The following is a 20,909-nucleotide window of genomic DNA, read 5'->3' on the forward strand; positions in this document are numbered from 1 at the left end:
CAAAGCCTTTGTGGGGTGTGTTCTGATAATGCTGATGGATAGGTTTTCTGAAAAGACTATTTTGATTTTCTTATCCGAATGGAGATTGAGTACACTGCACACAAGAGAAAATGATTTGGAGCCAATTCTAAGGGAGAGGAAATTGAAGCAAGAAATAAGTGTTTGAAATAATAATCTGCTGCTGATCCCTAAACAACCTGAAATGAGAGCACAGGAATTAATGAGGCTCCTAACCCCTTGTGACATAGGCATGTGGGACTTAGGCCAGTGAAGCAGCAATTTCCCTGGTGGTCTGTTCACGGGCTATGAGCGAGCAAACAAAACCAATGTCCCCTTTGAAAGCAGAGCTATCTTAATAAGAGAAAGGTTCTCAGAGGAAGGCTCACAAAGTGCCAGGTAGTGCAAATGTTTTTCATAAAGCACCTGGAAAAAACTCGGCAAAGAGAAACATCTCAATAGAGAACAATTAAGTGTCACACTGGATTTCATTGCCCATCATTCCAGAGAAGTAGCAGTTTTGGTGGGAAAGTTGGCTTTCTGTGAAGGAGGCAGTCTACCAGGAGTGACCACTAATTTTTTTTTTTTCTTTTTAAGGCAGGGAGAGGCAAGAGAGATGCATCTTGTTCTTAGCTCTGTCAGAGATATGCTTTGTGATTTCTGGAAAGCTCAGGAACCTCCCTGCTTTTCTGCTACTCAGGGGAAGTAATTCTTATAACTTTCCATGGATGATGTTGATTCCTAAGGCACTTTGCTTTGAAAATTGTCAATAAATGTGCTCTCTGAATGCCAAATAGAAGAGATAGGTAGTACAGTCGCTGGATTCTGGGAGATATTTTGGGAAAATGAGGAATGCCAAGGAAGTTGTCTGTAATGACTGAACAGTTGTTCTACTAATTAGAAGAGGCAGGATGATATTAACTCTAGGCGTATCTTTGCCAGAACACCTGAAAACGGAGACCGGGCGCTTCTCCTGTGCCTCTGGAACAGCCAAGTGGCCAGAGCATTTGATGTCTGTGTAGGGGAAGATGTTCTTTGTGCGTTTCAGGATGAGAACAGTGTTAGAGCACAGTCCACATTTCATTTTAAAATTCTTTCAGGAGGTTGATGTTTTGATTCATTCTGATTTTGGCCTTCCATACATGGAAGGATTTCATGGAGCTTACAGGGCTGCACCATCACTTTCATGGACCTTAGACACTTTTGTCTTTGTTGGCCCCCTCCTCCCTAAAAAATATATTGAATATTATATTTTACAACTACATAATATAAAGACAAGCATATTGTTAAATATTAAAACATGTGCTACAAACTAAAGGGTTTTTTTCTGATTTTAAAAGAAATTAAACCATTTCTGTGGGCCCTTGAAGGTATTATGGCCCTAGTGACTGTGTCTACTGTGCCTACTGTGGTAGTTGGCCCTGGGTCTATTGAAATTGACATGACTTTTTGTCACATTCACTCATGGATCTAAAAAAGTAAATTTCAATGTTTTGAGACAAAGACTTCTTATCTGAAAAAATGGTACAACTTTCTGATGAAAAATAGAAGTTTGTGATATAACATGAATTAATTCCTATGGATTCAGAATTTATAGTTACAATTTACACATAAGGAATAATTTCGTCCACATATAACACATCACCCTAATTGCTCTACTTTTCCCCCAACATAAGAACCATTCATTTTAAGAATGGTGTTTTTACATTACATTTAATATTTTCTCATTTTTAAGAACTGAATGTAGTCACCATAATTTAATTTTTTATGTGAATCAAAGCAGCCCTAGTGAATGATGAGTTCATTGTTATATGTGCACTGTAATAAATATGTCCCAGAAGTTTTTGAAGTTTATTAAATTTCAAGTGGTCCCTTAATTCTGCTCTGCAGTTGTGCTAAACTCTCTGATCTATTCACAGTCTCACGTTTAGATGTCTGCTTCATCTCCCCCACTCACTCTTAAACCTCCAGGACCTCCTCCCTGTCCTGAATCAGTGGCAAACTCCCAAATCCACATCTATTGTCTACCCACTCCCACCAACTGCATCCACAGGCTCTGCCTTCCTCCCTCTCACTGTAAATGAACAATCTCCTCCCTTATCCCGGGTGAACCCCCCCTTGTGTGCAAGATCAGTGTCCCACTGATCTACTCAAGAATGTTGCATCAAGAGTTCTCCCACCTCTCTTTCCTAAATGAACCATCCTTTCATTCCTACCAGCATACAAACATGCTGTGACCTTCCCCAACTTCTGTTCACTTAGTTTCTCCCCCAGCGATCACCACATTCCTTCATTCTTTATTGTAGCACATCTCAGATTATGCATTTGTCTTAATGCCATTGATTGTTCTCCCCTATTTTCTTATAAAAACAGTCCAATCAGATTCTCACATACACCCCTCCACATAACTGTTTTGGTTTTTGTTTGTTTGTTTTTCACCAACATCACCGGTGATTACCATGTTGCTATATCATCATGTCACATTCTCAGTTCTCATCTTAGCGGTCTATCAGCAATGTTTGAAACAGTTAATTGCCCCTTCCTCTTTGATACACTTTCTTTTTTTTTTTTAAGATTTTATTTATTTATTTGACAGAGATAGAGACAGCCAGAGAGAGAGGGAACACAAGCAGGGGGAGTGGGAGAGGAAGAGCAGGCTCCCAGCAGAGGAGCCTGATGTGGGGCTCGATCCCATAACGCCAGGATCACACCCTGAGCCGAAGGCAGGCGCTTAACCGTTGTGCCACCCAGGCGCCCCCTCTTTGATACACTTTCATTACTTAGATTCTATTCTAGCATATGCTCGTGGCTCTCCTCCTACTGCACTGGTGGTTCATTTTCATACTCCTTCACCGCTTCCTCCTCTTTGCTCCAAACTCTGAATATAAAAGTGACTCAGGGCTCAGTCCTTGATATTCTTTTCTGTGTAGAGTTATTCTACACTGTGATGTTGTCCAGCTCCAGGGCACTAAACAGAATCTACATGCCAGGGACTCCCAAATCGATAGCACTTACATATCTACATCTTTTATATATCCAACTGCCTACTCAACATCTCCATTTATATGTCTAATACATATTTCAAACTCAGATATCCAGGATTGAAATCTCCGTCTGTGTGTGTCTTCCCCATCACAATTAATGCCAACTCCCTTCTTCTAATTTTAAGTTCAAAAAACATTGTCACATTCAACTTCTTTCTGCCATACCCTACATGTAATCCATTAGGAAATCCCACTCTGCCCACAACTTTGCTCCTTACAATCAGGATAGGCTGTGATCATCTCTTACAAATGCATTCTGAGTGGTCTCTGATTCTGTTCTTCTTCTCCTCCTTCAGTGGTCTAACCTAATAGAGCAATCCTTTAAAAATGAAAATTATGGACGGCACTGGAGGAGATAATGCTAAGTGAAATAAGTCAAGCAGAGAAAGACAATTATCATATGATATCTCTCATCTATGGAACATAAGAACTAGGAAGATCTGTAGGGGAAGAAAGGGATAAAGAAAGGGGGGTAATCAGAAAGGGGAATGAAGCATGAGAGACTATGGACTCAGAAACAAACTGAAGGCTTCAGAGGGGAGGGGGGTAGGGGAACGGGATGGACTGGTGATGGGTAGTGAGGAGGGCACATGTTGCATGGTGCACTGGGTGTTATACACAACTGATGAAGCATCGAGCTTTGCATGGGAAACCAGGGATGTACTGTATGGTGACTAACATAATATAATAAAAAAACATTAAAAAAAAATGAAAATTAGACAGTGTCACCCCTCTCCCCGAAAACAATGCAATGGCTCTCTGTTTCACTCTTAGTAAAGATAAATGTCCTTAAAATCACTCTCAAAGCCCTTTAGAATGCAGCTCTCCTTAACTCTTACCCTTTCTTGTAAGATGGCATCTTTGTTCACTGCATTCCAGCCACAAAGTTCCTCTTGCTGTTCCTGGGACATGCCAGGCACACTCCTGCCTGGAACCTTTACACTGATGGTTTCCTTTTGCCCCAGGTATTGGAAAGGCTGACTCTTTCAACTTCTTCAAGTCTTTGTTTAAATGTCATCTTCTCAGTAAGGCCTTCCTAGATCAAATTATTCAAAATACAAAAGGCTTTCACCACTCTGTTTTCGGTTTTCTTTTCATAGCTGTGGGGATTACCACTTTTGAGGATACTACACACTTATTCATTATGTTAACTGTTATGTCTGTTCGTCCCAGCTAAAATATAAGCTCCACGAGGACAGAAATCTTTATCTCTTTTGTTTTCTGATATATCCCAAGCCTGCAGAACAAGATTTAGCAGTTAGTAAGCACTTAGTAAATATTGAATGAATGAGTGAAGGATGAATGAATGAGGTTCTTTACCTTTGTTCTACTTACCTAGATTCCCTTCGTTTAGGTTTATGTCTCCTCTCATGTATTCATGTATCTGCTCCCATGTAATTAGCTGTCTCCGTAGCGTTATGAATATAGATATTATTAAACCTATTTTATAGATGTGGAGACCGAAGATCGGGGGTGGAGGAATTAATTAACTTGAACATCATCAAACCGTAAGTCATGAAATAGGGATTCAAATTCTGGATTACTTGCTTCTGGTGTGTTCTTAACCACAAAGATCTAGAGTCTTTCTCCTAGGGAGAAAAGAACATGAGTTTCCTGGCAGTTTATCTGCATTAATGATTTGGTTGCATGTACTTTAAAAAAAAAATTAAGACTATTTTGTTAGCAATTTTAGATTCACAGCAAAATTGAGGGGAAGGAGCAGAGATATACCATATACCTCCTTACCCAATATATGCATCGCCTCTTCCATTATCAGCATTTGCCACCAGAGTGATAAACATTTGCTACAACTGATGAACCCGCATCGGCACATCATCATCACCCAAAGTCCATAGTTTACGTCACACATCAGTCTTGATGCTATAAATTCTATGGGTTTGGGCAAATGTAAAATGACATGTGTCCATCATTATAATGTCATACAGAGTATTTTCACTGCCCTAAAAATTGTCTGTGCTCCACATATTCGTCTCTCCCTGCTCAATCCCTGGCAACCACTGATCATTTTACTGTCTCCATAGTTCTGCCTTTTCTAGAATGTCATATAGTTGGAATACTACAGGATGTAGACTTTTCAGATTGGCTTCTTTTATTTAGTAATATACATTTAAGTTTCCTCTATGTCTTTTCATGGCTTGATGGATCTTTTCTTTTTATTCCTGAATAATATTCCATTGTATGGATGTATCAGTTTATTTATCCACTGGTTGCATTTACTTTTGCTTCATAACTTTATTCCTGATTGGCTAGACGTTAAATAAGTATGCAAGCGGAGGCATTTCTTTGTAGTTTATTTCAAAATGTAACCATGAAAATGTTGAATGACATGACTTAATAGAAAAATTATGATTTTGCAAATATTTTTTAAGTATGTGATAAAAATAGACTGTCCAAGACTTCTATTTTTCAATTATTTTAATTTTTAGAAAAAAACCTCTAAATCACAGAAAAATACAGAGAATAAAGTACACAGTACTCATCCCCTGTAATTAACAAGTGTTAATATTTTGTCAAATTTGTTTCAAATCCTCTTTCCTCCCTCTACTCCCTCCCCCGCCATTGCATTCTTCTCTCTGTATTGCCAGAAATAATTGCTATGAAGAATTTGGTGTATGTTTTTCCAGTTCAGATTTATCTTGTTAGTATTATGTATCTAAAAACAACATTTAGCACTCATTATATTTTTCTTATTACGCTTTTATAACTTGACATTTGGATTTTGAGGTCTATCTCTATTAAGACCCAGACTGTTATTTCTGATAATTCTCTACTCATAAAATTGCCAATATGTGGCAAACGGTGGCCAGTATTCAAGGTTTGTATCTCTGCTTGCTGGTTTCTCAGGAGACTTATTTCCTCCAAAAGTAAGCAGTGTATAAACTAAACTACTTGACACATCTAACTTTGGTGACAGTTTTGAGTGGATAGTGTGAAGATCATGTTTTTTAAGAGTTATCGGTTGATGCCTCTAGATATGCTAAAATCCTTGTAAAGCTGTTGTCTCCATTGTATGTGAATGAATCCATCACTTGTTAAAAGCAATGCTTGTAAGGCCCTTTAGTTGATGGCTCTAACCCCATCGGAAATGATGTATTTTCATGGCAAGTTAGTCTCTGGTATTGCTGAAACTGAGTAGTTACGGCATCACTCACACCATGAACATAATAGTGCTGATGGTAGAGTATTTCAGCTGTGATGACATAAGATTTTTTTACTCCATTGAGCAAGCTTCTGCCTGCTATTCCTGAATTTCCTTTTGACTTTGAGTTTATGTGACTCAACAACTCTCTGTAAGTCAACAGCTGCCAGATGCTAAATGTAATTAAGGCTTTACATGTACTTGTAACCTACGACATGTGTTTGGAACACAGGAAGCAAGGTGGGAAAGGAAGAAAAGGAAAACTCTTGATTCAGTTTCAATTATCCTCTCCCTGTTTAATGATGCTAACAGGCACTAGGAAACTATGGTCTTGCCATTCTCTACAAGCTCTGTGCCTGGATGCTTAACATAGTTTTAGACAAGTATCTAAATCCTAGCAGTAATTGGTAATGAAGCAGTTGATTTAAAGGAATTGATTTACAAACAAGAGTATATCATTAACATTTCTCCCCAATATTTGTGGTTACAAAGTAGACTCTGATTAGTTACTGAAGTGAAATATCGGCTATACATATATTCACCTGGTGATAGACTGCAATCCATCCATCTCACTAGATGTCAGACAGTAGATTAGTTAATTAACTCTTGAGATCTAGAATAATCCTTCAGTGATGGGAAAGTCAAAATGTTTTCAAAACATCAAATGCATGATAGAGACCGGGCCCTTCATGAGTGCTGAGAATGCAGATGCCATGTCTTTGTCAAAATTTTAATGTTGGTAGCGTCTCTACTGACATATCAAATATTCTGTTTTCCTTTAAGAAACTAGAATGTTACCTTAATTAATAGAACAAACATTAAATATATCTAAATATATATAGTGTAACTGGAAAAGTATTCTGTTTGTGTAGAGGTAGGAAAAATTAGAAAAGGGAATCATGTCCATCATTTTGTATTTTTACACTTACTAGTAACATGATAATAGTAATATTAATAATAATAGCTAATATTTATTGACTTTGGACTTTGTTCTGGAATATTCTAAATACATACACTCTGTGACACAATGACCAGATGAGACAAGTACTGCTATAATTTCCTCCATTTTACAATTGAAAAAACTGAAACATAAGACTATTGAATAGCTTGATCAAAACAAAAATAATATAGTCCTCACATTAAGTAAGATAACTCTCCAAGCAGCTAAAATAAAACAAAATGAAAACTAAAAAATAAACTAAAGCCCAGAAATCTGAAGATTGAACTGCAAGTTTCTGGTAGGTCTTCACTGAGTGCAAGGGCTGGTATCAGACCTGCATTTGGGACATTGGACCTTGGACTTAGAGCAAGAAGGACATGAAACTGAGATTCTTGCATTAACCAGGAATCCTAAAAGAGATATGTGATTAATAGTACCACATGTCTTAGACAGAAGCAAATACAAATCTTCATCTGAGGCCCTTGTGATTTTCAAAAATTAAAATAAACCAGTGTAAGCTAAAATAAATATAATTAAATACATAAAAAAAAAACCTTCATAATTAAGAACAAGCAAATCAACAAACAACCAATTATCATCTTTGAAGTCCTAAAACATTATAATTTGTTAGATCCATACTTTCAAATGTATAATATGCAAATTAGCAAGTAAGATGATAATGGAAAAGCTGAACAGAAACACTTAAGCTATGTAAGTTTTATAAATGAAATACATAATTGTTGAAAAACTAGTTGAGTTCATACAGTAAACATGAGATCAGGCATAATTAAAGAGAGAATTAGTCAACTGGAAAAAATGTCAAGAAGAAATTAGCAAGAAACAGCACAGAGAGGAAAGAGATTAAAAATATAATAGAGACATTTAGAGAAAAGGGTAAAACTTAGTTTAATTAGTGAAAAGAATAAACAGTATACAAGTGAGTAAATATTTAAGAGGCAATGACTGAGAAATTTTTAGAATAGAGAAATGATGAATTCACAGAAATTGAAGGAACAGCATATAAGATTAGAACTCTGAATAGACTGACATGGCATACATATTATAATCCCTAGAGAAACTACCAAAAATTATTTGAGGAGATAACTAAAAAATCAATAGAAAAGTTAAAATGAAATTAAAAAAAATTATTAACCCAAATAAAGGTGGGGAAGGAAATATAGAGAGGAATGGCAAAAAAAGGGTGGATAGGAAAAGCATGGCAAAATGATGAGCCTACATCCTGCCATATCAATAATTACATTAATATAAATGGACTGTCATACCAACGAAAAGGAAAAGATTGTCAGATAAATAGCAAGTCCCAAATATATGCTGTCTACGAGAGATATATTTCTAAATACAAAGACACAGAAAAGTTGAAAAGAGAGGAACAGAAATAGATGTACAATATCTTTACTACATACAGTAAACTTAAGAAAGCTGGCTTGAGTATTTTATATCAGGAAAATAGGCTTTAAGGCAAAAAGTATTACAGAGAAAAAGATGGATATTGGAATTGATAAAAGTATCAATTCACCCCAGAGATATAAAAGTATATGTGTTCTAATAACAGTTTCAAAAAGAAGAGAAAGGAAGAAGAAGAGGAGGAGGAGAAAAATTGACAATTGTAAAGGGAGAAAGATAAAACCCATACTTAGATACAGATTCAACCCTTTTCTCAGTAACTAATAGAAGAAATAGACCAAAATTATCAGTAAGGGTCTAGAGAACAACATTGTTATTCCTCTTGACCAAATAGATATTTATAGACTACTGTACACAACTGTAGATACACTTTATCTTCCAGTGAAACATTCAGCTTCATATACTGTATTCGGAGCTACAAAGTTTCAGTGAATTTCAGGAGGAAATCCTGGAGCGTTTGTTCTCTGTCCATCAAGTACTTAAGTGAGAAATCAATAAGAAATCTAGACAAGTCCAGATATGTAGAAATAAAATTACACACTTCTCAGTAACCCATGTGACACAGAAGTACAAGAGGAAGTAGAAAATATTTGGAATTGAATTATAATGAAAGTACAACATATTCAAATTTGTGGGATGCAGGTGAATAGGAAGATTATTAGGTTTCTTTATTTACAAAATAATTGTTTTTAAATCAGTGATTTATATTTCTACCTCAAGAGCCTAGAAAGAAAAAAAATTAGAAAAGAATGAACAAATAAAACCCAATGATAGGTTAAGAAAAATGATTAAGATAAGAGCAAAAATTAAAGAAATAGAAAATAAACAATAAAAGGAAAAAAAGCTGGTCCTTTGGAAAAAAACTGATAAACTTGATAAACCCCTAGCAAGAATGATTAAGAAAAAATATAGAATATACAAATACTCCAAATTCAGAATAAAATAAGGGCTATTGTTATTGATCCTACACATATTCATAGGTATTGTCATAAACTATAGTAATTTTGATGAAATGGACAAATTCCTTATAAAATATAATTAATACTAAAATTAGCTATTATCTCAAGAATGTTTATTAGAGATAGTCACTACATATTCATGATAATCAGTAATTGATGGATAATCAATAATCCATCAGAAAGCTGTAATAATTCTAAACCCATATATATCTATAATAGAGCCTTTATGGACAAAAGCAAGTATTAATAAAACTATGGGGAGAAACACCATTATAATAGGAAATTTATCATATATCTTTCAGTTATTGATAAGACAAGCAAACAGCAAATGATAGAGAAGAATTAGTGCCATATAGAGGAATTGAACACATGATTAATAATTTGGTCTAATTGACATATCTGGAATCTTACACTTTATAATTAGAGAACATGTGTTCTTCTCAGATACATACATAATACTTACAAAAGTTTATCAGTCTATAGAACAAATTTCAAAACTGTTCAAAGATTGAGTAACATAAAAATTTTGCTCTCTAGCCAAATACAGTTAAATTAGAAGTCAAAAACAAAATATATACAAAATATCACAATACTTTTGGAAACTTAATAAATAGGTTCAGTAGATGTATAAAAGGTTTAGATCTAAACAACATTGAAAATGCTATGAATCAAAACTTGAGATATGTTTACAGAAAAATATATAGTCTGAAATATTCATAATAAAAAAAGAAGAGTGGCTGAACACTAATGACATAAAGATTCAAATTTTAGAGCTATGGAAAAGAACAGTTGAATAAACTCAAAGAAAGGAGGGGAAAGGGATAATTTCCATAAATAAGGATAGAAGTTAATAAATTAAAAAACATATACAGAATCAGAAAAGCAAAAATTTGTTTTTCGAAAGACAAAATCATTGGTGAAACCAATCCAGTTAAAAGAAAGAAAATGCATCCATCTCTTGATGGACATTTAGGTGGCCTCCATGCCTTGGTTATTATAAATAATGCTGCAATAAACACAGGGATGCATGTATCTTTTCATATTAGTGTTTTCATTTTCTTTGGGTAAATCCCCAGCAGTGGAATTATTGGATCATATGATATCTCTAATAAGGAAGATGTGGTGTGTACACACACACACACACACACACACACACACACACACACGCACACACACAGAGGAATATTATATAGCCGTTAAAAAGAATCAGTTTGGGTTTTGTTTTTTGCCATTTGTGACAATGTGGATGGCTCTATATGGTATTATGTGAAGTGAATCATACTGAGAAAAACAAATACCATATGATTTTTTTTTAAGATTTTTATTTATTTATTTGACAGAGAGAGAGAGACAGCCAGCAAGAGAGGGAACACAATCAGGGGGAGTGGGAGAGAAAGAAGCAGGCTCTCAGCAGAGGAGCCTAATGTGGGGCTCGATCCCAGAACACCGGGATCACGCCCTGAGCCGAAGACAGATGCTTAACAACTGTGCCACCCAGGTGCCCCCAAATACTGTATGATTTCACTCATGTGTGGAATCTAAAAAAACAAATGATAAACAAACAAAAAGCAGAATCAGACCTATAAATACAGAGAACAAACTGATGGTTCCCAGAAGGAAGAGGGTAGGAAAGATGGTCAAAATGAAGGAAGGGGAGTGGGAGATACAGGTTTTCAGTTATGAAATGAATAAGTCACGGGAATAAAAGATAAAGCATAGGGAATATAGTCAATGAAAGTGTAATAGTGTCGTATGGTGACATATGATAGCTACACTTGTGAGCAGAGTATAACACATAGAGGTTTTGATCACTATACTGCACACTTGAAATTAATGTGTGTCAACTATACTAAAAAATGTTTTAAAAATATTTTTAGAAAGAAAGCACAAATAAGTAATGTCAAGAATGAAAATAAAGACAACGTTCTACAAATCTAGCAGAAATTAAAGAGGATTCAAATATATTTGGATAACTTTGTGCCGATCCATTTGAAAACAGATGAAATGAGCATACTCCTAGAAATATTGATTGTTCCCAAACTTTCTAAATCAACTCAAGAGAAAATAGAAAATGTTAGTAAATAATTCAATTATAATAAATTATAATTTAAAAACATAAATTGCACAAATTAAATTATAATAATTATAATTAGAAAATAAAGTTTCTGCATCTGTAAACTGATGATCTTCATATGTTTGTTATAAAGTTTCTCTATGGCAGGCAATGTTCTGAGGAGCATTTTTACCTGCTTTGTCTAACTCATTGCTCACAACAACCCTATGAAGGTGGGTGCTATTTTTATGTTTATTTTATAAATGAGTAAGTGGAGATTCATCAGAAGAAATAATTCTAAGAATTTATGGTCAAGGATTTTTTTTTTTTAAAGATTTTATTTTTTATGTGACAGAGAGACAGCCAGCGAGAGAGGGAACACAAGCAGGGGGAGTGGGAGAGGAAGAAGCAGGCTCACAGCAGAGGAGCCTGATGTGGGGCTCGATCCCATAACGCCGGATCACGCCCTGAGCCAAAGGCAGACGCTTAACCGCTGTGCCACCCAGGTGCCCCTATGGTCAAGGATTTTTAAAACAGACTCTGGAATTCGCACTTTAACCCTAGCCTATATAGTTAACACTTATAGGGCTGTCGTCCTCATTAATTTGAAAACTGCACATGAAAGCATTTAGAACAGTGCCCCTGCCACACTGGGAAGACTTCAATAAATGTATGCTAATCTAGTAGTTGTTCCCAAACATAGGACAGCTAGACTGTTGCAGCTAACTCACTATTGTCCTTTTATTTTTTCTATCCAAAAAAAATTTTGTTTGAAGTGGCAGAGTCTCACATGGTCAGATAACTCTACCCCTTGGTAATGCTGTTACATAGGGTAACTGATAAGTATAGTTTTTTTAACCAGAATTCAATTTTTTCTTGTTGAAATTTTCATCAGCAGAAAAGAATCTCCAGCTAGCTAGGTTACTGGGTATTTCATTTCTATTTAGGAACTGGCAGTTGTTCATCAGAACCTTTTGTTGTGGCTGCTTTGGGTTTTCCAAATCGGGCTTTGTTCAGGCTGGAACAGTGAAAATGCCACCATATCAGAGGAGAATGCCACATTCACCTTTCTCTTTGAAGTCATAAAGCCTACAGAGAAACCAAGGATATTGGAAACTCTCCTGTCGTCACTAGCCATTTTGATGTTTCCTTGATTCAGAATGTGTTTATTTACGCTGGAATGATTCTATTTAAGAATTGTGAAAGTTGTGACATGTCACACATTTAGGTAGAGTTTAAAATAATCTGGAAGTTTAGAAATATCAAAATATTAACATTTTAGGAGCTATACATATAAGAAAATTATTCTTAAAGTGAATTTTGAAATATAAATATTTGGCTTAAATTTTTATGAACAATAATGCACATACATCTTCTCTGTAGTTTTAAGCCACAGGATTTTTCATGAACAGTTTTGTCAACATTTGGGAAAATATCTATGTAAAATCAGATGAACTTTAGAAGGGCATTAAGGAGTTTATGTGAAGAATTTTAGTATACACAAGCATAAAACATTAGAATTCATAAGTAGTTTCTTCAGTGGTTTTCAAAATTATCAATGCATTTATAGATATGTAGATTTTAGATTGCTTGAAAATCATATTTTAGATAATGTTGGTAAATTTTGGGTGATTATTTTGTGTAGCTTGTACATATCAATAATTTCTCAAATTTCAAAATAAGGTATTGATATTAAATATAATTTGGTGGTACATTTTCGATTAATCAAAAATAAAAATTAACTGTTACCACTTGTAATTGCCATATTTTTCTTGGTAATTTTCTGCTGCAAAAACTTAGGGTATCAGATCAAATTACTCCCTGTGATAAAAAAGAACTATAACGTTATAATTTATATCATTTTCTTAAATAGTTGCTGGAAAATTTGGAGTTCGTACTCATTTCTGACTTGAAAATGTAGACTCTAACATTTGATTAAGAAACGTGACCCATGTTTATTTACAACAGATTCTCTTTGTCTTAGAATAAATGACGCTAGAAAAAGGCCACTTAAAAATGGAATCAATGCTAAAAAAAGAACCAGTATTTCATATCAAATCGTAAAAATAATTAATTGCAACTTTATCTTCAAAAAAGAAAATTGATTATCAAGAGTATATTTTATTTTATGTTTAATACAATTCATTATTCCAACAACGCTGTAATTATTCAAAAGGATAAAGAATAACAATTTTTGTGAAAGGCATAATATACATTTTATGGCAAAATTGCATGGATGTATAATACATCCTTCACTTTATATTTGAATTTTACAGCATGATCACAGAGAGTTGTATTTTTCAAAAAAAAAAGGATGAATTCATTAATCTTCCTAAGGACTATTCATTAACCTTTTATTTAAATAATTATCAGTTCTCATTCAAGTTGAGATTTTCCTGATTCTTGGTATGAAGAGTGATTTTTTTTTTATTGTATCCTGGCTATTTGAAATATTCTGTTTTGAAACTCTGGATCTTATTTGAATCTTCTGTTTCAGCAGGCCTCCTCTGACACCAAGCCAGTGGGAAAAATGGGACACTGAGGCTTGACTGCCAGGTGGAGGTGAAAGTCCAAGTTCCTCACTTGGCCTACTTTGACAAAGCAGGGCTGGGGTGGGGGTGGGGGTGGGGGACGGGGGTGGGATTGGGAAGAGATGCTCTCTTGCTGCTGAGCCAAGTAGGGATTTGAGACTTTTCACTAGGACTCTGCAGATCCCAACCTGGTTGAGAGGGAGAGGCGCACCTCTTTACAGTTCCCCCGTGAATCCTTCAGTGGTGGTAAACTTAGATTTAACATTAATTCTTCTCTGACACCATCAGGGAGAGGAAGGGGTGCTTCATTACCATTGGGTGGGGATGGAAGTCCAGGATCACCTTATGGCCACCAATGACCCCTTCCTGTGGGGTGTCTGGGGGGCCTCATTCCTGTTGGATGAGGATGAGATTCTGCTTTATCACTTGATTCCACCCTAAGGTGTTTGTGGAGGTAAGGGAGGACCCTTCACTTACAGCAGGCTTTACTCTGGGCTTGTTTTGCCTGCTTCCACTGGTGTTTCTAATTTGCAGATTTCTCTAACACCAGGTCTGGGATATATAAAGCAACAGCCATGTCCTTCCTCAGGTCCCATGATCCTCATAGGTCTGTCTTCTTTAGATCCCTTTTAAACTCTTTCTATATAGTTTTTCTATGTACTGTTCAGGGGGGTTAGCTGTACTTAGTGAGACAAGTAGAGAGACATGGGGAATTCTATCTTGATCCAAAACCAGAAGTCTGTCAAGTCATCTTTTGAAGAAACCATCATCATGCCAACATGCATTTCCATTTGTTTGTTTGTTTTTTCTTGTTCACGGGTTAATTCGGTTAGATCATGGTAATCATGCGGCATTGCTTATGACCCTAGTGTTTCTTAGTATCCCTTGTATTGACTGCACAGAAATCTGCGTCTTCACAAGCTTTACAACTTAAACTCACGTTGGCACCATATTCTTTCTGTTATCAGCAACGAACTAATGATACAGATGTTGACAGGGTGGTTGATATGAGAAGAGATACTAGGAGTAAGTGGGTGGGGATGGCAGGGATTAATTTTATAAGTGATCTTTAGTGACCGTTTCCACGTTGTAGCAACTTTTGCTCCTGTGTGTAGAATTTCATCTCTTAAATTCTGGGGACTTGTGTATTGAACATTTAGGTAATACAAGTTTTCTATATTGTACTCCCCTATTACTACAGTTAACTTTTATCTTCCTGCCCTCATAGTAGAAAATCTGTTCAAATGCTGACATTTCCAGTGCTATTTGTATTCCCTGGTATTACCATGACATGATAATTCTGACTTAGCGACATATGTGCTTCTCCTAGTTAAAGGTTATTTCAAAGTGTGAGAAGTTGGTAAAAACTTAGAAGATAAAGCCATGATCACAATACGCTGCCATATCTTTCCTTTGAATTGTGTCCCCAGACAAAACCAGTTGGTCAAGGGCTGATTTTTGATATCTCTTGCAAAATGTATCTCAAAGTTCTGAAGACGATCTTGGTTATACACTGAAGTTATGGTCAAGACAAAGATGACTTAAAGACAAAGAAACCTACCAAGATAATTATTTTTAAACACTTGTGTTCTGCTATCCTGATCACCTAACAATTTTTAGACATTAATGTTCTCTCCCGACACCCTAAATTATACTAAAATTCCGTGATATAAATATGGATTTTTTAAAATAAAAATTGTGACTTTGGCCTTGATAATATAGCGTGGGGCCACACTGGGCAACTTATTGGCAGCGACCATAAAACACATACCTGAGATGAAATGAGTTTGAGACATCGTCCACATCCACTTTAATATGGTATCAGAGAGACTGGAGGCAGCTAGAAGGTAAACATATGTTTCATGAATACTGGAATATGATGACTCTTTCTGCAAGAAAGTAAAGAAGGAAAGAAATGTTGACTGCTTTCCACTAGAAATCTTAGCTCGGAGAATCACACAATGACTAGTCTCTCTCTTCCATTCAAAGCTGCCATGGAGCTTAATAAAGACATAATTACACAAGATGAATTAAAGCAAAATCAACCTTCCATCAATGAGCAAAGTAAGTGCAAAACAATAAGTTGACATGGTATTAAAATTCCCCTATGCTGTTTACATTCTGAGCAGAAGAGTATGACATGAGGCTTTTGTACTGTAAGATGAACTATGTGAAAAATGTTTGTCTGAAATCAATGTGTGTAGGGGGATGTTTGGGAGCAGTATGGTAAGAGCAAATTAAAGGGGCCTGATAACTTCCTGGAGTAAATTCATAGTCCCTCCAAGTAGTGAATCTACCACTAGATGAACATCTTCTGGCCAAGCTGTGAAAGGATGAACAGTGGGACCACTAGATGACCTTTCATGGCTCCTTGTCCTTTTCCTATATAGTATTTATCACTGTATAAATTGTACTTTGTTTATGGGACTCTTTGATTAATGTCTCTTTCCCGATTAGACTGTAAATGTCATGGGCTCCATTTTTATAAGGCTCACTGTTATATCCCCAATGCCTAGCACAGAACTAGGAACGATAAATATTTGTTGAATGATTTAATAAATGATAGATCCGTTTTTCCTTTCCACTGTGTATGTGACTTACCAGCTTCATATGTTAAGCCATCAAACTTGGAAAAGCCTTGAGCCAGACAGAATCTGTCCCAGATACTTAGAATAAGATTCCTATTCTTTGAGTTAGTTGAGGACAAAAGGTACCAAACTAGGAATTATGAGGAACAGGTAGCATTGGGGAACATTGGTCCTATTGGAAGATGAAGATGAGGAGTTTAGAAGGTAGTATTTTTGAGGAAACTGTTCTGAATTTAGACGAAAACCTGGCTTCCTATAAACCAGTGTGAACATAGTTACTTTTTCCTGGTGAATTCAGTACCTTATTTCCAATTTTCTTTATAATGTTGCTTGTTTGTGGCTTATGGGGCTATAAGTTTAAAGTTGAAAGTCTTAAAGTACACTGTTTCCTAACATTTGTGGCTACTTTAAAAGTTGTGCAAATTTTAACTGATTTATTATGATCTCAAGTTCTAACAGAAAGAAATAGTATTTTAGTTTTGTAACATCAAGTAAATTTGATAACCCAAGAAGGGAGACTGTATTTATTCCATGGCTTTCCATGCCCTAGGCCTGTTACTTCAAGTACCCAGATTAAAAAGCACATGGGATGTTCTGAAAACTGAGGCTTCCTTTCCTCACACAGATGTTTCTCTTTTCCTGAGGAGGTCTTTGAAGCTAGTTCCAGATAATGAGATGTGGGAAAACCATCAGGAAAGTTGCCTCAATACATACACACTCCATTTCGAATGGAATCATATAGCTAAAAATTCCTGCATGTGGAATAAGAACATGTGTGCTTTAGTTTGACTTGTTTTCATTTATTGTAGGAAAAGGAAGCATTGTATTTCATGCCCGTCCAGAGCAAACATGAGCTCTGAAAACAAGATGGGAGAATGCTTATATTAAGTGACTCTTTTCATTTACTTAATACTGAGAAAACAAAAATAGAAAAGTATTGTAACATCAGACATGTACAAACTTAACTTTCATTGTATAGACTACTGAAACTATTTACTTCAGTGTATAATTATGAGACAATACCTACTTACCAAGAATGTAAACTGGAACATAGTACATGGGCGAGGATCTCGGACAACATGATAAAATGTGCACAGGGAATAAATAACAGTGCTTAGGACCACGCAGGTGGCAGTGAGGACTTCTTTCTTCCCTGCACAGTGAGCAGGAAATCACCCCAACCCACAGAAGTTTTGCTTGGGTTAGCTCTCCAATGAGTAGGTTTCACTCTGCAGAGGCAATTATGTATAAAATGGGTTTGATCCATTTACACAGCCAACTAAAGTCTGTGCAACTTCAACGTGTAGCAAGTTGGAAAGTAAAACCTCAGAATAAAAATACGTGTCTATTACAAATTAAAGACACACTACGTTAATAAAAACAGCTGCTTAACATTTTTTAAAATAAAACCTGAGAAATGATGCCATGTATGTGGAGTATCATAGAGTAGTTATATTATATCGTAAGTTTGGAGATATGATTGATAGGGAATGGCCCTAATATAAACAACATATACAAAGTAAACCATGGGGTTCATGTTATTTGTAATGCCTTCCTCACTAATAATATGGAAGTGCATTTCTTCACTGCATTTTCCCGATTGTCTATAACTTGGTTAAAGACAAAAAAAAAAAAATCAGCTTGATATGTCAGTAAATAGAATGTACCACATGATTTCATCTAATTTGCATCAAAAGCTTAAAATGTCTTGTAAGAAGCTGTAAGGCTAAAGCACCCAGATAGATAGAGTGTTCACTGTGCCAAAATGTTTCCAGGCTGGTTTTTGATCGAGACCATTTCACACTGTAAAATGAGCAGATACTGGGAATCTGCAGATTAGAGGTGTATCCTGGATCTGCCACTTGCCTAGGCGTGACCTTGGGAACGGTCAACGCCCAAACTGCTGGGCTATGATGATATTTAAATCAGATTTAAAACCTTTAAACTGTCCATGCCAAACACACGGTAACAGATAAATGGTCAGTAAATGCCTGTTCCCTTCTGTTTCCCATTTGTGCACCCATTCACTCTCCAGAGGTGAAACCTACTTGTGGTTTTAAGTTGGAGACATTGTTTGATATCATTTAAAAACATAAGGACTGACTCTTCATCCCTAGGATGCTGAATTAAATAATACATTACATAGTTTATTAAAAAAAAGTTTGGTGTATATTATCACAAAGAAGATACACAGTGATCCTGAGAGGAATTTAATAGATTAATACCCAGATTTTACAGATGAGAAAACTGGGGCTCAAGGAGTAAGAGACTTGCCACAATGAGACTTACCAGTGGGAAGCTGGGACCGGTACCCAGGTCTCCTGGCCACCACTCACACTTATTGGAGGATTAAGGTTCTTTGACATGAAGACAGACTGCTCAAGGATCAGATCCATGTTTTGCTCCAATCTAGATGTGTGACCTTGGGTAAGTCACTTAAATTCTCTGTTCCTCTGTTCCTCAGTTTCCTTACAAAATGATTACAATAATATTATCTTCTTCATAAAGTTGTTATAAAACTTAAAAACGTAAGATAGAAGTTGCCAAACAAAAGATGCCCAGAGCAAAGTAAGCGCTTGGTATATGTTAGCTATTATTATAAATTCTATGTTTTTTCAGCTACATGTGCTACCTAGACAACAGTAAACGCTGTAACATTTTTGAAACAAAATTGGAGCATTCTGGCATAGGGTTAAAATTAATCTTAGATGTTTACTTTTTTGCTCGCAAATTTACCCCAATATCCTAAATACTCTTGCTCATATATTCCTGTATACCATGGAATCTGGTAGATTTTTTTTTTTTTTTTTGGATGGGAAAAACACCTGTCTGCTCTTTGTAAGAATAAATTTCCACTTTGTAAGGCATTTCACAATTTGTAATCAGTCTCTCTGTTGCTGTCACCTTAGGAACTAACTTCACCCTTGCGGAACTGGGAATCTGTGAGGCCTCCCCGCACCGAAGTGGCTACTGTTCTGACATGGGGATCCTTCACCAGGGCTACTCTCTGAGCACAGGGTCTGACGCCGACTCCGACACGGAGGGAGGGATGTCTCCAGAACACGCCATCAGACTGTGGGGGAGAGGGATAAAATCCAGACGCAGTTCCGGCCTGTCCAGTCGTGAGAACTCAGCCCTTACTTTGACCGATTCTGACAACGAAAATAAGTCAGATGATGAGAACGGTAGGCCTGCTTCTTAAATACCTTTTCATGTTCTGGGTACGGCGCAGTGTGGCGTTTGGGATGCCTGTTTTTTTAATAAAAAGGAGTATAAAACCATTCATTTTCTTTTAAATCGACCTTGTCTACCCACTCCGAGCTCGGGAAAAATAAACCGGCAAACCTCAAGCACACAAGAAATGAGGAGAGAATTTTAAAATCACATTTTGACGATAACACAGTATTCAGGTATAGTCAGTTGGTCTTATTAGCAAGTAAATTACATTGCAAAAGAGGCAACTTGATAAACTCTGACCCATACCTAGAAAATGTCCTCTCGCCACAAGTTTCTAGGTCTTCGTATTGATTTCCCCTTCCCAGTAAGTGGCAACCTGGGGTAGTTTTTTTTTTCATGAAGATCTCTTAAGAATCCTACCTTATCTTAGACTTTCATTTCCAGGCGGCAATGCCTCATATCCGTATTGAAGATCAAACCTGGAACAGATGCTCTGGAGTTTAATAATGACAAATAGGAAGAGACTTGTCTTCAAAAAAAGTATTCTCTTCTCTGTTTACTTTTCTCCTTGGTACCTATGTAGGTTAATGGCTTCCCACATCTTCCATCACAAATCACTATTGCTTATCCATCAGCTTTGTAGATGGGTTTTAATGAAACTTTGAAAATTAAATGCTTCCGATCATTAAGCAGTAAATATAGGGAAGCCTAAGCAAGTCATTAAAGAGATAAGGTGCTTATTTGTGGATTTCTTAGCGACTCAGAACTGTGTTTAGTCAAAAACATCTTTTAAAAGATAAATTGCATTAGGTACAGCTGATTTATGAAGAAAACATCAAATGCTGTGTGGTTTGTTGGGACTATATTGTGTGTTTGCTGAAAGAATTGCCATTAAAATGTTTACACACAGATCAGTTAAGAATGTTTATATAAAATATTATAAACTTCTAGTAGAGCAGCTTTAAGTATTTTCTTGCATTTAAAAAAAGAAGAAGAAATTTGCAGGCGGACAGCTTGTTGTGAATGCAAAAGCAT

General features: G+C 36.0%; 1 protein-coding gene across 2 annotated transcripts in view; it reads left to right on the top strand.

Annotated features, from left to right (window-relative positions):
• The window catches only part of LOC113264059 (teneurin-2-like), a 361,632-nt gene extending 340,931 nt beyond the window's left edge, over positions 1-20,701 (top strand). For both annotated transcript variants that reach the window (XM_026510926.4, XM_044388565.2), the window contains one exon: positions 19,607-20,701. In XM_026510926.4, the coding sequence (XP_026366711.1) occupies positions 19,607-19,899 (293 nt within the window). In that variant the 3' untranslated portion in view covers positions 19,900-20,701. The remainder of the gene's footprint in view (positions 1-19,606) is intronic.
• Positions 20,702-20,909: the final 208 nt, after the last annotated feature.

Source organism: Ursus arctos, unplaced genomic scaffold (assembly GCF_023065955.2).
Source record: "Ursus arctos isolate Adak ecotype North America unplaced genomic scaffold, UrsArc2.0 scaffold_15, whole genome shotgun sequence".
NCBI classification, from domain to species: domain Eukaryota; kingdom Metazoa; phylum Chordata; class Mammalia; order Carnivora; family Ursidae; genus Ursus; species Ursus arctos.